At 47.8% G+C, this 15,811-nt stretch overlaps 1 protein-coding gene across 1 annotated transcript; it reads left to right on the top strand.

Moving 5' to 3' along the window:
• The first annotated feature begins 14,053 nt into the window (after window positions 1-14,053).
• On the top strand, window positions 14,054-15,024 carry G0s2 (G0/G1 switch 2). The gene is made up of 2 exons (XM_057770554.1): window positions 14,054-14,168; window positions 14,344-15,024. The coding sequence occupies exon 2, from the start codon at window positions 14,375-14,377 to the stop codon at window positions 14,690-14,692; it is 318 nt and encodes a 105-aa protein (XP_057626537.1). The 5' UTR covers window positions 14,054-14,168; window positions 14,344-14,374; the 3' UTR covers window positions 14,693-15,024.
• The last annotated feature ends 787 nt before the right edge of the window (window positions 15,025-15,811 follow it).

Below are 15,811 nucleotides of genomic sequence, written 5' to 3'. Positions count from 1 at the left end.
TTCACACACAAGCTAGATGCTCATTCACACACAAGCTAGATGCTCACACACGAGCTAGATGCTCATTCACACACAAGCTCATCCTAGTTGTCCCTGAAGCTCTGCTAATTTTCCTACAACCTTTTCTCCACACTGACCACAGCCTCTTCAGCTCCCAAGCAAAGCAGGAGCCAGAGTCCTTTCTCCATTCCCCAGAGAACAAGACACTCAGTTTTCAGGCTAAATAAACTTTACTGAAAATGCGTGGGGAGGGGAGTGACAACCTAAAAGTAAGCATTAGCTTCTGTGACCCTCCAGAATCCATGCAACATTTGCAGCTCCCTGCCACTTTTCTTCTTGGCAGCTGGGGACCTCTTTCTTCACAGCTCAAGGGGACAGCCTCTTGCAGAATAATCTCCAGTAGTTACTTTTCTTGACACCGTTGACAAAAATTCCCTGACAAAAGCAATTTCTAGAAGGGAAGACTTGTCTTGGCTCACAGCTCATGGAATGGAGTCAATGAGGGCACAGATGTGTCTGGGAAGATCGGGAAAGAAGAGAGGAATGCTGGTGCTTAGCGCACTTTCTCTTCTTTAGTCAGGAACACCCAGAGTGCTCCCCCTAAGTCCAGTCAAGGTGACAGTGAAGGACATATGATCCAAGCTGGCCAATCTGCCTAGAGATAAACCTCCTGTCTGCTACGGTTTTGCAAGAGCCTGCATTCATTACTTGGTGTTCTAGTGAATACTTCTTGAATCCTTACATTGACCCAGACTTTACCTAGATGGAAAGAACCTGGCATCCAAGAAAATAAACGAGGCCGGTTTTGTCCCATGCTTTTTCAGTCCCCGGCCAGCTGGCCTTGGTGAGTTCCCGATAGATCATCCCCATTGCCTCAGTGTGTGGGTGCACCCCTCGCCGTCCTGAGTTCCTTGCTCGTGCTCACTCTCCTTCTGCTCCTCCTTTGGATCGTGAGACTTCAGTCCAGTGCTCCAATGTTGGTCTCTGTCTCTGTCTTCTTTCATCGCCTGATGAAGGTTAATATTCAGGGGGACAAAACCGGTCTCGCTGAACATAATGGACAATGAGGACTACTGAGAACTGAAGAACAATGGCAATGGGTTCTTGATCCTATTGCATGTAATGGCTTTGTGGGAGCCCAGGTAGTTTGGACCTGGATGGAGGTGGGTGGTCCTTGGACCTCCCACAGGGCAGAGAAACCTGCTTGCTCTTTGGGCTGAGGAGGAAAGAAGACTTGATTGGGGGAGGGGGAGGGAATGGGAGGTGGTGGCGGGGAAGAGGCAGAAATCTTTAATAATTAAATTAATTAATTAATAAAAAAAAATCAGCAAGAAAAAAAAAAAGAAAATAAACGAGGACCACACCACCCCCGCCAAGAACACAAATAATGGACAGTAAACTGGAAACCAAACTACCCTTTACAGGTTTCAATACTATAAACAGAAGTGGTGTCACAAGACAGCAGGAGTTCTCAGGGGAGAGAGGTGCCACCTCAGGAAGGATGAGGATGAGAGGGGGCAAGCTTGGGGTTGGATTCCCTGGACCAGCTAAACACATATTTTAGTTAGGTACAAAAAGGGGGCGGGGGGGGAGAGAGCATCCCATTTGAAATTTTTTCTTTTCATTATTTTAAAACAGACAATAAGCTGATACCTTTTTAAAAAATTAGAATGCTGGAGGGTTCTCCTTATACATATGTTTAAATTACACACATGCACCCAACTTCTTTTGTGCATTTTTTTTGCTTGCATATATAGTTCTATGCATGACTTGTGTTTCCAGTGCCTGCGGAGGCCAGAAGAGGGCACCGGATCCCTGGAACTGAAGTTATGGGAGGTTGTAAGCCTCCATGGCAGTACTGGGAATGGAACTCAGGTCCCTGGAAGGGTGTCCAGTGCCCTTAACCTCTGAACTATCTCTCTGGCCCAACTTTACTCTTGTTTTCTATCTTTACTTACCTGGGAAGGAAGGACTCTTAATCCCATTAGGGGTTAGGAGGTCCAAATTAATACTCACGGATCAGACAACACCAGAAGGAGTTGTTCCAGGCAGGAAAAGAACCAGCCCAAAAGTCCTGTAGCAGGAAAGAGCTTGGGTTCTTCTGGGGTAGGAAGAGGGACAGAAACAGAGCAAGCAAAGGTCAGAGAGGCAGTCAGGGCAGGTCACACGGACATCGAGGAATGGTTCTTGAGTGGGCAGGAGGCATCCTGGGAACATTTTCAGATTTTCTGATGCTTCTACCTTACACCACAAGGCATGACTTGTCTGGTACGGAACGGAAGTGCTGATATTTTGTAAAGCTCTTGGGGGATTTTAATAGCACTCAGGCTAAAGAGCCACTGACAGGGTTCCTCATGAACTGCCAGAAACACAGGGCACAGAATCGTGAAGAGTATGGAACTGGGATCAGTTGGTCTAAAGTCCACTTCGGTGGCTTACTAGCTCTATAGTCCAGACACCTTGATTAAGCCTTTCGCTCCTTGGTTTTCCCTTCTCGCAGAGATTTTTGTGGGAATGAATGCTGATGTGTTAATATATACCCAGATCTCAGTAAGCATGTACTGGGGATCAATGGCCTCTAGCTCTGACCACCTGTGTGGCCGTGGTGGCTGACTGACCTAGACTGCAAGCATAGGACAGGGAGGAAAGGGAATAGAGCCAAAGTCCTCCTTTGAAGCAAGTTTGACAGGACCTGCTGGAGACAAGGTGAGGAAAGAGGGACTAAGGGATGACTCCCGTGTCTGGCTTCCAGCAGTTGAGTGTAAAATCGGGTTGTCTCCCAGCACGAGCATGAGTAAAACACATTCCAAAGGGGAAAAAATCAGAAATTACAGTGTCTGGGGAGATAATGCCCTCCCATCCAAGCGTGAGCCATAGACTCACCAAAACCCTAACATCAGGCTTGAGAACTTGCTAAGCTGTTGGTCAGGGGCGTCTAAACGGCTCCCAAACTAATATGGGCTACTGTCATCACTCTTGGCTGCCTCCCAGAGGTCGAAGGTAAGTCCTTATTGCTGAAGGCACCATGCCCTTCGGTGACAGGACTTGGAGGAATCAAACAGAACCTGAGGCTACAGTCTCTCCCTGAGAATGAGCTTTCATAGTATCAGAAGACACTGTGCCAAGGGAGGAAAACAATCAACAATTCTACCTGGCTCTGATGCCTCTGAAGCACAACAATGACCAGTAATGTAAGACCTAAGGGCACAACAATGACCAGTAATGTAAGACCTAAGGGCACAACAATGACCAGTAATGCAAGACCTAAGGGCACGACAATGACCAGTAATGTAAGACCTAAGGGCACAACAATGACCAGTAATGTAAGACCTAAGGGCACAACAAGCACACATCTTGACAGTAACCAACAACTGTCCGATTGGACTTAAAGTCCACTAACAGTAGGAAAACCACACCCGGTACTGGAAACCTAGCTAATGACACACTGGTAGTGGGGTCACGGATCTTAGCGAACCCACTATGGCCACTTTCCTAAGCCAGTATAGTTCCTAACTGCAGTCTAAATAACTCATCCTTACGCTCACGGGTAAGTAGAGCTCTCGACCTTCATCAGAGAAGCTTCTTCTTGACAGCAGAGGCCATGACAGAGCACCCCAGCTGGTCAGAATGCAGAGAACAGTGGGGTTCCATGTCCCACCTGATACATTGACAACACAATTCCCATACCTAAGGCAGAGCAGGGAGTGGGAAGAGCGTAAGAACCAAAAAACCAAGAAGTCGGCTAGGAGATTGTGTCTTCTAGAAAGGGCAGGGAAGCTACACTCATGAAATCTCAACAATGTGGCTGTCTGAGATCTAAACAATGAAAACCCCCACTGATGCACAGTGTGGATGAGGGAACAGCTACAGGCAATAACGGCTGTAAAGAGAGGGAGAAGTAAATCTTCCCCAGGGATAACTGTGGTAGATAATTGATTATCTACTGCCAAGTGGTCAACCATAAAAACATGTACCCACAAGTAACCCTAAGCCAACCCAGCAGGTTCTATTAACATATGTGTTCATTTATCTATGTAACAATAATAATTAAAGAGAAAGCAGCCATGAATTTGAGAAGGAGCAAGGAAGTCGTGGAAGGGGCTAGGAGAAGGAGGGGTGGGGTTAAATAATGCCATTTTATTTTAATTAAAAATAAAATAATAAAAAATAAGATAAATTATGAAAAAAGAATCCCATCTGCTGTGTATTCAGCTAAATACACTTGGGTTGCTTTCCTCTCTGCTGTTATTAGGAAAATACCGCACAGAAACAACTTGAACAGGTCTGGCTGGCTTAGAATTGAAGACCTGCTGTCCATCCTGGTGAGGAAGGCGTGGCAGCAGGCGCATGAGGCAGCTAGCCACACAGCCTCCACTGTCAGGAAATAGACAGCAGACAAGCAGGTGCAGACTATAAAACCTTCACCCTCAGATGTCCTCCTCCTCCATCTGAGGGTGTGTTAAAGCACATGAGCCTGCATGGGACATTTCACGTGCAGACCACAACAATGCCTGTTAGAAAGCCGAAACACAACAGGTACCTATTAGCTTATAGAACAGTGTTTGCCCATCCAGCAGTTACTACACGTGTATTTGGGGTTACCTAATATAAACCAAAATAAGTAAAACTAATTAATTTGGCCACGTTCCAAGTGTTTGATAGCCACAGGTAGCTAGTGGTGACCTTACTGGACATCACAGAAGTGGAGCAGCTGTGGCTGAAGACACTTCTATATCGAACACTGAGCGAGGAATAAGAAGTAGCCTAGCATTGGTTCACGGTGCTGGGATGACGCTAAAATCACCCAGATATTCAGTCAGCTCCTCTGGGGAAAGCTGGGATGATGACTGCTTATGAAGGAAGACAGGGCTGAAAACCACTACCCTAGGGCAAGAATACAGAAGGAAGGGGGAGAAAATGAAACAACCCCGGATTTTTCCAATGCGAAGGGCAGGGCCTTCCAGCCTTGCCACATGCTAAAACCACCAGCCAAGGTTTAAAAGCTGCTGATGTCAGAGATTCTCTTCCCAGAGATGTTTCTGATTTAAGGGTCTGGGTCCAGCTTCAGGGGTTTTAGAAACTCCTCAGAAACGATAGAGTGAGAGGAAGGGGTCTAAAGGGAAAGGAGGAGGAGGAAGACAGAGACGTTTGGCAGAGAAGAGCTCACACAGCTCCTGCAGAGGCCCTGAGCTCAGCCCCCCCCCCCTCCGCACCTATGCTGGGCAGAGGCGGTTCACAACCACTTGTAACTTTAGCTCAAGGGATCCACACCTTCTTCTGGTCCCTTCAGGCATCTTGCTCGTGTGCACATACCCAAACACAGACACATGCACAGCATTTAGAATTTTAAAAATAGCTTTAACAAAGCACCCCAGTGATCCTAATATACTTACGTGGTTGATAGCCAATGATTGACAGGGGGAAAAAACAAGATTGGGAAATAAGGGGTTTGGATTTTGAGAGATGTATATGTTTATTCCTTGTTTTTCAGTGCTAGAGATCAGGTCCAGAGCTTCATTTGTGATAAGCACACAAACACATGCCCTCGGCTATGTCCTAGCCACACAGATGATTTTATTAGAGTGTCTATGTGCTAATGCAAAGACATAATATTCTAATAGGGAGAAAATAACAAGTGTGTAGCCATAGGAGAGGTGAGGTAAAAGCCATTTTGATTTTTAGCCTGGTTTATTGATACTCAGTGTGAGAGCCTCATCTTCCAACTTTTAGCCCATGTAGGAAGTGTAGACAGAAGTTTCTGTCCCACCCTGTCCCTCAGCCATTAAGCTGCAAAGAAATACACAGAGGCTTATATTAATTATAAACTTTGACTTATTAGCTCAGGCTTATTACTAACTAGCTCTTACAACTAAAATTAACCCCTAATTCTTGTCTATGTTTAGCCACTTGGATTGGTACCTTTTCTCAGTGAGGCATTCTCATCTTATTTCCTTTGCATCTGACTGGTGACTGCATCTCTGCCTTTCTTCTTCCCAGAATTCTCCTATTCTGGTTGCCCCATCTGTACTTCCTGCCTGGATACTGGCCAGTTAGTGTTTTATTAAACCAATACAAGTGACAAATCTTTTCAGTGTACAAGAGTATTGTCCCACAGCAAGGAAGGGCTTCCTTACTGATATAGAACAATCTCTCTTCTTTTATTGGACATTGTCATCTTGAGTGTGATGTTTGAAATTATTGCTCTGTGTTGGGGTGTTGAGAGCTAGGCTGTGGTAAGCTGATGGTACGAACACAGGAAAGGGCCTAAAGTCTTGAGATGGTCACACTATTATAGTAGACAATCCTAGAATCCATAGTTAATATATTTTTCTTACCATCTAACCCAATTTAATTGGGTTTTCCTAACTTTGGCCCAAAACATCCTAACTCATTCATGGACTCCAAAACCTCAAGAAAATGGACAAAGAAAATGGAGAAAGAGGACTGAGTTATACAGTGTAGAGACTTCCTTCATGTCAGCGAGAGAAGGGTAGATACTTGGATCCTGGTGTAACTGATTTCAGGGCGAGGAGATGAAGCAGCTCCTGTCAGATTCTAAGAATTCATCACATAATAAGAAAGAAAAGAGTGTGGTCATTTGGGGAAGAAGGAAGAAAGTGTGGGCAAAAGTGTTTTTAGAGAGAAGTCAAAGTGACTTGCTTTGGGACATAATAAATTATGACTAAATGCCTGGTTAGCATGTAGTTTTTCTGGATTCTAGAATACACATACAACCCCAGCATTTGGGAGGTGAAAGCCAGGGAATCAGGAGTTTGCAGTCATCCTCAGCTACGCAAAGAATTCAAGACCAGTCTGAGCTACAGGAGACACTGCCTTAAAAAGAAAAAAGAAAGAAAGAAAAAGAAAAGATTTTGTGGACTTAAGTCTAACAATAGGCAACCTGGTTGGGGGATGGATGTGAACCAATCAAATTCACATTGAATTGCAGCTATGTCTACATCCCCCAAGATGGAGCTACAGGAAGTACATGCAAGAGAATGAGTGTTAGGCGCAAGGAAGTACTTGACCAGTGTGAGCCAGGCGCTCTCCGTCTGATCTTTTTCCTGGTCAGTGACCAGTGTGAGCCAGGCGCTCTCCGTCTGATCTTTTTCCTGGTCAGTGACCAGTGTGAGCCAGGCTCTCGCCATCCGATCATTTTCCTGGTCAGTCTCCATCAGGCTTGGAATTGATTATTCCTCTATCTTTCTGCCTGGATTCTGTTCTGTTGTCACGCAGCAAATGGCCACAGACCCAGCAGTTTCAAAATCTGACGTGTTTAAGGCTCCCCCTCCTGTGGGACACAAGTCTGGCCATAGCAGCTCAGGTCTCACAGAGATGACACCAGGGGCTGTGCTGAGTCTCCTCTGGAATGAACTCTGCTGTGCTCATGTGGCTACAGACAGACAACCAGTTTCTTACTAGCTGCTAGCTGGGTCCATACTGCCCCTCCATCTCGGGAGCTAGAAGTGAGACGCTGTGTCACTTGGAATCCTCTTGGCCTTTGATTCTCTTCTTCAGGAAGACCAGGTCCCACCGAGGGACAAATCCTGACAAATCTGGTCCATCTGGGTGACTTCCTTTTCCTGAAACCAGTTGTCCTATGTAACAATCTGATTTTGAGAGACATTTCACTAGTTACAAGTACTTAATGCTCTTGCAGAGAACCCAGGTTTGGTTCCCAGCACCCACTTGGTACTTCACAGCCATCTGTGACTCTGGTTCCAGGCAGGGGCTGAAACCTTCTACTGGCCTCTGTGGGCATGTATGCACATGGTACAGAGGCACAAAAGCAGATAAAATAACCATGCACACAAAATAAACATAATCAATCATCAAGAGAGGCTCCAGACTGAGCCCTGAGAGATTCTGACAATGATGATACAATGGATGGAAAGGAACCTTGAGCTACAGGCTTGGAGAAAAGCAGGGAACATGTAGCACAGAAGCCAAGGAAATGGTGTTTCTGAGCTAAGAGTACCTCACGTTTCCTGTGTGTGACACATGGCTCACATAGGTAACTCTGTGCATGACCTGTTCTTTATCTGGTATTGCCCACGATTTCTGTCTCAGTTCCTGGAATTTCCAAAGCCCTTTCTCTATGCCGTAGCTACTCTTGCCTAACTGCTCTTGACTGATCATTGACTACACCAGACTTCCCCACCCTTCCCCCTTTCATGTGTCCCCCAGCCTCAAATTCTACCCCCTCCCTCCAGCATCACCGGATGAGTGCCTGTCCAGCCTTTGACAACCTAAGCTGCTCAGAGATCGCTCATCCTATGCCTTCTTTGATTACTGAAGGAATCTATTCTCCATTTGTTTGTCTCCCTGACACGCACTGCTGCATCGTGCTGTCCAGTGCATCGCAGGACTTGGGCGCACGTCCTTGTCCTCTGCTGGACTGTGAACTTCTGGAGAGCTAGAGCAGTCTGTCTCTTGTTTCCTGTAACTATGCATAAGGCAGTGTTGGATATATGAATGGCTTCAACAAATGTCTCTGGAAGCTACCTAAGTGTCACCCAAGAAGTGAAAGTATGCTGGGCTTGGATATGGGGCTGTGGGACCTGCAAACCTGCCTCAGGAGACAAGATGGCTAGATAGTAATAGTGCACAGATTGCTTCTTAGAGCAAGCCCTCCAGCTCTTTCAACCCTCACCACACTCCACTTAATAGGCATTATCTTCACTCTCACTTTGTAGACAAGAAAACAGAAGTCAGTGAAGCTCAGTCACTTGTCCAAGGTCAGACTTCAGTGAGCAGAAAAGGCGGGACTTGAATGAGCCCAAGTCTGCTCAACCCAGATCCCATACTCTTACACCTAACTCCCGCTTAAGCTTAGGGAAGTTTTCTGACCTGAATCAGACTTGTAAAGTCTCCTATTGCCATTCAAACTCTGCTGACAGCAGAGGCCAGGGGATCCTGAGCAGAGTGGTGGTCCCAGAACAGCCTGCCTGCTCTAGCCGCTGGTGGCTCTGTTTGACTCAAACCACGAGGAACTGGAGTTCAGTGTCTTGTAGGCAGGCTGGAAGGGCGCCCCAGAGCGATCCAGAGAACTGGACGCTGGACAGTAAGCTGGGGGTGGAAGTGAAAGGTGAGGAGGCCAGAGTTGAGGGAGCCAAGGCAAACTGCCAGCTCTTGGGCAATTTCAATCCCAAGGCTGTAAGCCAAGGACAGGCCACTAAGCCTAAAATAACCTCCCAAGAGGGTCTAACAGGTCAGTTTGCAGTCTGTTCCAGCCCTGGCTTTGAAATCAATGCAATTAATACTGGCTGGGCCCCTGCTATAGGTTCACACCATGAAAAGTACAAAGGTCCGGTCCTATATGCGGAAAGGAGGCAAAATAACAAGAAACAGACAATGAGAGCACTGTAGGAACGAATGTGTGTTCTAGTGCCAAGCTCTGCAGCTGGAGCCATGCGGGCAGCTAAGATTCACAGAAAGGACGGAGCACAATGTGCTGGCAAGGGAATGGGTGGCTTCTAGGAGCTCAAGGGGGAAGGCAGAATAGGACCCTAGCTTTTCAAGGAGAAAGCACAAGGTAGTCTGAGAAGAGTGAGAGTTGGTAGGCCTGACCGCAGCAGCACAGAGAGCAGATTGTGTCTCAAAACCTCTCTCAGCTTCCCATGGGGCACACGGGGGTCTTATGGGAGGAGAACAAGAGGTGACGTCAGACCAGCAGAAAGACCACATCTAAGAGGTTCTGAATACAGAGAACATCAGGATATGCAAAGTCAGCACGCAGAGGCCAGGAGTTCACTAGGTCACACTTTAATCAGGCAACAAAAATGAAAAAAAAAATGAATGTTTGGGAAAAGTATTCATTCAGTGATCATGTTTGGGATGGATTAGATAGAATTAGTGGCAAAAGCTCTCTCTCCCCAAACCCAGATGCTTTTTATGAGTATCGACCAAACACCTGACTGTGTGTGAACCTCATAGGGATCTCCTTGCGGGTTTCATAATCTAGTCATTAAACCCACATTTACCTACTAAGGACCTACTGTGCGCTAAAGGTTGTGCTAACTGCTGAAGAGCAAAGCGAAGTTCTAGCCCTCATGAAATGTGTTCCCCCAGTGGAAGTGGAAGACAATGCAAAATTAAGATGCCAATTCTTTCCATCCACCAAGCAAAGACACTGAGTGGGTCTTGCGAGATGGCATGCTTAGGAAGGCCTCGCCAAGGAACTGACATGGGATCTAAAGCCAAAGAAGCAGTAAGTGGAATTACATCTGCCAGGAACATGGATTCTGAGAGTGGGCTGGGTTTGGAAGAGTGCAGGAAGGTGAGCGTGTCAGATCAAGCATGCTAAGTAACAACTCCAGGGAATGTGTCTGAATGGCACAACTCTAATGGGCAAACGCAGAGGAGATAAAGGCCAGAAGTGTACATTTAAAAATTTGCCTATCTGGGGCTGTGGGTTAGTAGCAAAGCACACGTCCAGCATACACAGGAACCTGCGTTCAATCCCAATGTAGCAAAACAAGTCCTAAATTATCCACTGAGGCTTGAGTGCCAGAAAGTCCTCCCTCTGGAACCGATAGGAAACGATGATGTCATTAATGAGAGCTGGAGAGACAGCTCAGTTGATAAAGCGCTCGATTTGAACTTGAGATTGGCTCTGCTAAGAAAAAGAGGAGGAGGAAAAGGAAGAGGGGGAGGAGGAGAGGGAGAGGAGGAGGCAGCCAGGTGTGCTAGTGCATAATCTCAGCACTGGGGAGACAGGTGGGTCTCCAGAGCTGACTAGCCAGCCTGTCTGGTAGAATTGGTGGATTCCAGGCTAATAAGAGACCCTTTCTCAAAGAAACAAGGTGGACAGTATCCCAAAGAATGACACCCAAGGTTGACTTCTGGCCTCCACATACATGCAATCCACCCACACACATATGTCTACACACACACAGGAGTGGGGTGGAACTGAGGAGTACAAATGTTTTTAAATGTCTTAAAATACAAAGATAGTTCATGCTATGCCCACTGACAATCCGCTTCCTCCAGGCTTCTGGAATCCCAGGGCGGACAGTGGTTTTCTGCAGGCAGCAAGCAGGTCGGAAATAAGGAAAATGGCGACAAGAGCAATCACAACTCAACAGTGCGCCTGGGAGCCCACTGTCCCTGCTCGACAGCGGAAGCATGGCTGTGGGACAGCTCTTGCTCCCAGGTCACCCTTGAATCAGAAGCTGCCCCTTTGTGGGTTTCCTCTCGCCAGATGCTACTGATCTTTCAGTGTATCGAGAAAAGGGCTTGAAAAATAAACAAAATAAAATTTAGGTAGAATTTAAACTGAAAGGATAAGAAGTGAATATCGGGGTAGACCGTAAGGTTTGAGTGACACCCCAGGACTCTAAGTGTTGAAGTGTAACCTCCATTTGAGAGGTTAAGGGAATGTAGTGTTTAAAGAAGTGATTACGGTTAGACAAGCTTTATAAACACGGATGTACACTCACACCTTTTATTTTATCCATAATCTACCGCTCAAATGATCTTTGACCTTGGAGCTCCAGAAGCATGAGCTAAATTGACCCACACTGTATACACATCAGTAACAGAATATGGACTAACTCAAAAAGGGGGATAGCTGTCCATCCTGCTCAGGACTGTCTCAGCTCCAACATGGGAAGCCCTCAGCAACCCTCAGTCAAACAGAAGGTTGGTCACCTTGTGGCTGGGTTTGATCTTAAATGGTAACCTGTGTCTGACCCAAATGTAGAAGAGACCTGTCCTTCTAAAACTGGTAACTGATATCAGTCAAGTCAAGATCTTTATTTCATTCCCAAGCCCTCCCTAACCTCCTCGTCTCCCGTCCGAAAGCCAAGGGGTCTTTCTCCAGCAGAGAGAGTTGTGCTGAAAAACCTCTGGACATGACTGACCCTAGATCTTTTATCTTTCTGCCCTTGTGATCTGCTTCAGCTCCTGATGTTCCCTCAACAGGCACCACCAAATCCAACAGTGACCCCAATCAGTGTGCTGTGCTATCTAGGCACTGGGGCAAGCTAGCAGAGTCAGGGGTCAAGGTCAGGTTATTTTAGAGGGAAGAAAGACACTCATCTGACAGAGCCCTGGAGAAGGGGAACCCCAGCTGAATTACGACTTTGTGGCTGAGACAGATTGTGTCTGAGGTGTAAATTACAGAAACATGGGAAATACGTGCTGCCCAGTCAGTTTTGGGGTTTTGGGTCAGAAACTGGGCTGACTCACCTTCCGAGGGGAAGCCAAGCGGGTACTCTCTCATCAAGGTATACATCATATTCTTTCCCAGAAGCCACTGTGTCTGGGGAAGCTCCACAGTCACTGCCGCCAGCTACCAGGAGTGCTCCAAAATTATCAGGAAGATTTAAGAACAATGCCAAGACTGAAGTTAAACTTGGCTTGAATCCCCCTTACAGGGCTTTCCGGCTCAACAAGTTTAAAAGAATAGTAAGCCAAGTCATGTTTCTCCAAGGATAATCCCCATTTGGCCTGTGGTTACCTTGATCACTTATGTATCAACTAAAGTGTGAACTTTAATTTCCAAACTTTCATGACCTTGGCCAATTGCCACCTTTGACAAGCCCTAAAGGACTAGTAGCATACCAAGGGGGGTGTCAGTAATGCTGCCTTCTGAGTCTGGACAATGACCTCGAACCCCTAAGAATGGCACCCTTTCCCCTCTGCCTCTAGACTCTAACAGGGGAGGTTAAGCAGGCTGTTGCAAGATTTCATCAGTGACCTTTGCAATTTTCTGGCCAGCTGGTTCCCCTTCCTCCCCACCCCACCCCCTGCTTCAAGCCCTTTGGCCTACCTGCCTCTCCTTTTCCCCTACTTTGCTAACACAGGTACACCAATAGCCAGAGCTAAATTAGAGCCACCCCCACCGGGGGGATCATGTCTAATCTCAAACTAACCAGCTTCTAAGAGTGTTCTCCATCCTGGACCCTCACTCCAGGGTCTACAGCACGCTCTCCCAAACCTGGGCAGGGTGGCATAGAAGCATTGCAAGAGGATGGAGCACCACAGGCCTTCTTCAAGGCTTGCCCCCAACTTACTTCTTAAGTGAATGGAGAAGAGAAGACCGTGTGTGTGTGTATATATGTGTGTATGTGAGTGTGTGTGTTATAAATATATTTGATGCACACAGCCTAACACATGCCAAGCGAGCACTCTATCACAGAACCATATCTACAGTTCTCCTTAATTTTTATTTTTGACACAGGGTCTCAGTAAGTTATCCAGGCTAAGCTTGGATTTTCCATCCCCCTGCCTCAGTAGCTGGGATTACAGGCCTGTGCTTTGGATTTAATGGCTGTTCCCTGTTACTCAGAAATACCAATGGAAGCACCTTACAGACAGAGATGCTCCTCTCTCTCTCTCTCTCTCTCTCTCTCTCTCTCTCTCTCTCTCTCTCTCACACACACACACACACACACACACACACACACACACACACACACGGTCTTCTCTTCTCCATTCATTAGAAGGAATCCACAATGAACAACTTTCTATTAGGTGACTAGTAATGTCCCCACATTTAGTAAAAGCTCACCAGCCATGAGAGCAGCCTTGTTGCTTTTATTGTTGTTTAGTTTGCTTGCTTGCTTTTGCCCGCTCCCCTTCCCACCTATACCTGATAGGAGAGAGACCTTTCTGTTTGAAAATGAAAACTTTCAACTATGTAGAACCTCAGATTTTCTCATTAGGGTCTTTTTCGGGTTCCTCTGGGACTAAAGGAGTTGGGCACCTACAGACACGAAAAAAGAAAGTGTGTCCTGTCAGGGAAGTATGACACCCATCACCTCTTGGTGTGAGTCCTCTTCCTTGGCTACACGGTGAAGTAGTGCCTTGGGCTCTCAGCCTCTGCAGCACCCGCGGTCTAGGGTCTCAGGGTGCACATGGCAGGGGCGTGCACAGCTCGTGGCCACCTCCCCCCCCCAGGTCCCCTGCTGCGCTACCAGTTCTCCTTCCTCCTCCCCTTTCTTTTCCTGGCCGTTGCAGACTGGGGCCCAGGTCAACGAGCCAGGAGGCGGATCCCAGGCTAAAGATAAAAGGGCTCAGGACGCTGAGCGCTGCAGCTGCGGAGTGTCTCTCCCAAAGAGCTGCGGCCGCGGGAAGGAGGACGCTAAGGACAACCTGACGCACCTACTCCTGACCACCGCCAGCAGCCAGCAAGTGCTATCTCGGCTAGCACTGCACCCTAGGTGAGCCTGTTAGCAGGAACCAAGTAAGGGCGAGAGACCGCAGGTTCCCTCCCCAGCTGCCATCTCCCCTGCTACCTCCGACTCACCCCACCCCCTCTCTGGCGTCAGGGTCCCCTGCTTTGTTGCTGTCTCCCTCTCGAAGGCTCAAGCCCCCTCTTCTCTGCTACTTCTGCAGGCCCCGCCACCCACAGCACAGAGGAGCCCAGATGATGGAAAGTGTGCAGGAGCTGATCCCTCTGGCCAAGGAGGTGATGGCGCAGAAGCCCCGCGGGAAGCTGGTGAAGCTGTACGTGCTGGGCAGCGTGCTGGCTCTCTTCGGTGTGGTTCTCGGCCTGGTGGAGACCGTGTGCAGCCCCTTCACAGCGGCCAGTCGTCTGCGCGACCAGGAGGCAGCAGTGACAGAGCTGAGGGAAGCTTGCAAGCAACAATCCCTCCACAAGCAGGCCCTGCTGCAAAGAAGCAAGGCACAGGAGGTGGAGACCCTGAGTAGCCGGGTCCTGTCCCTCAGGCAGCACGCCTCCTAAGGAGGTGACTGGCAGAGGAGGGAGCGAGACAAAGACAAAGAGACATAGAGAGACCATGACTCCGGAGGGAGAGAGCAGAGTATCGCGCTGTTCCCAGAAGCCACCGAATCCAGAACTGACCCAGCACAGATCACCCAAGGGGTCTGGGATTGACTTTTGCTGCTATGTAGCATGTACTGTGATTTGTCCAAGGTTGTGGGGGCGATCAAGGAGCTATCATTTTGCATTAGGGAAGGAGATGCGCTTTTTATACTATTATTTTTATTGTTGTTATTATTATTATTACGATGACTACCGTTTTTCATTTTGAAATAAAAACATTTTATACTCCATCTCGTTCTTTAATCCCTCTCACCCAGCGTTGTGAATAGCTCTGCTTCATACATGCTGCCCGGTACAGCTCTATTCACAGAAGAGTGAAACTATCAAAAGTCCTACAGGTGTTAGCATTTTTGGATCACTATTTGAGAGGGGAGGAGAGGAGAGGAGGAGAGGAGGAGAGGAGAGGAGGGGAGGGGAGGGGAGGGGAGGGGAGGGGAGGGGAGGGGAGGGGAGGGGAGGGGAGGAGAGGAGAGGAGAGGAGAGGAGAGGAGAGGAGAGGAGAGGAGAGGAGAGGAGAGAGCAGGGGGAGATAAAATAAGACTGGAGGAGGGAGGGAAGGAAGTTGGAAGAAAAGAGAGAATGAGAGAGAAGAAAGCAGAAAGAGTGAGCAGAGGGGAAGAGAAGGGAGAGGGAGGATGGGGGCGGAGAAGTCACCTATCTGGTGGGAGCAGAGGTTCTTTGCCCAGCTGAACCGGTAGTCTCTGACCACCGTGAGAAGTTACAACTTAGAAACAGAAAAGACCTTTGTGACAGAATCGAGTCCTCTCCCTGAAGTCAGAGCTGATAGTGTGCCAACAGCTAACTTAGTAACACTGTGGGACTCCCCAGAGGTAACCCCTCCCCACCCATGCAGGGCCCAGAGGACAGCCTGATACCACTCCCTCAGGATCTTTAATGTCACCTACTCTGACCAGATGTGGGCATGTCACCCTGACTCTCTGCTCTCCCAAGCTACCCTTACACACAGACACCTCCATTCCATTTAGGTCCGCAAACTCAAACTCCCCAGCGCTTTTG

This window comes from Chionomys nivalis, chromosome 5 (assembly GCF_950005125.1).
Source record: "Chionomys nivalis chromosome 5, mChiNiv1.1, whole genome shotgun sequence".
NCBI classification, from domain to species: domain Eukaryota; kingdom Metazoa; phylum Chordata; class Mammalia; order Rodentia; family Cricetidae; genus Chionomys; species Chionomys nivalis.
The sequence above is the reverse complement of the archived record's forward strand: the minus strand, read 5'-3'. Positions and strand labels throughout refer to the sequence as shown.

Excerpts from the sequence above, each read along its gene's own strand:
- G0s2 (XM_057770554.1), top strand. The coding sequence starts at position 14,375 with ATGATGGAAAGTGTGCAGGAGCTGATCCCTCTGGCCAAGGAGGTGATG.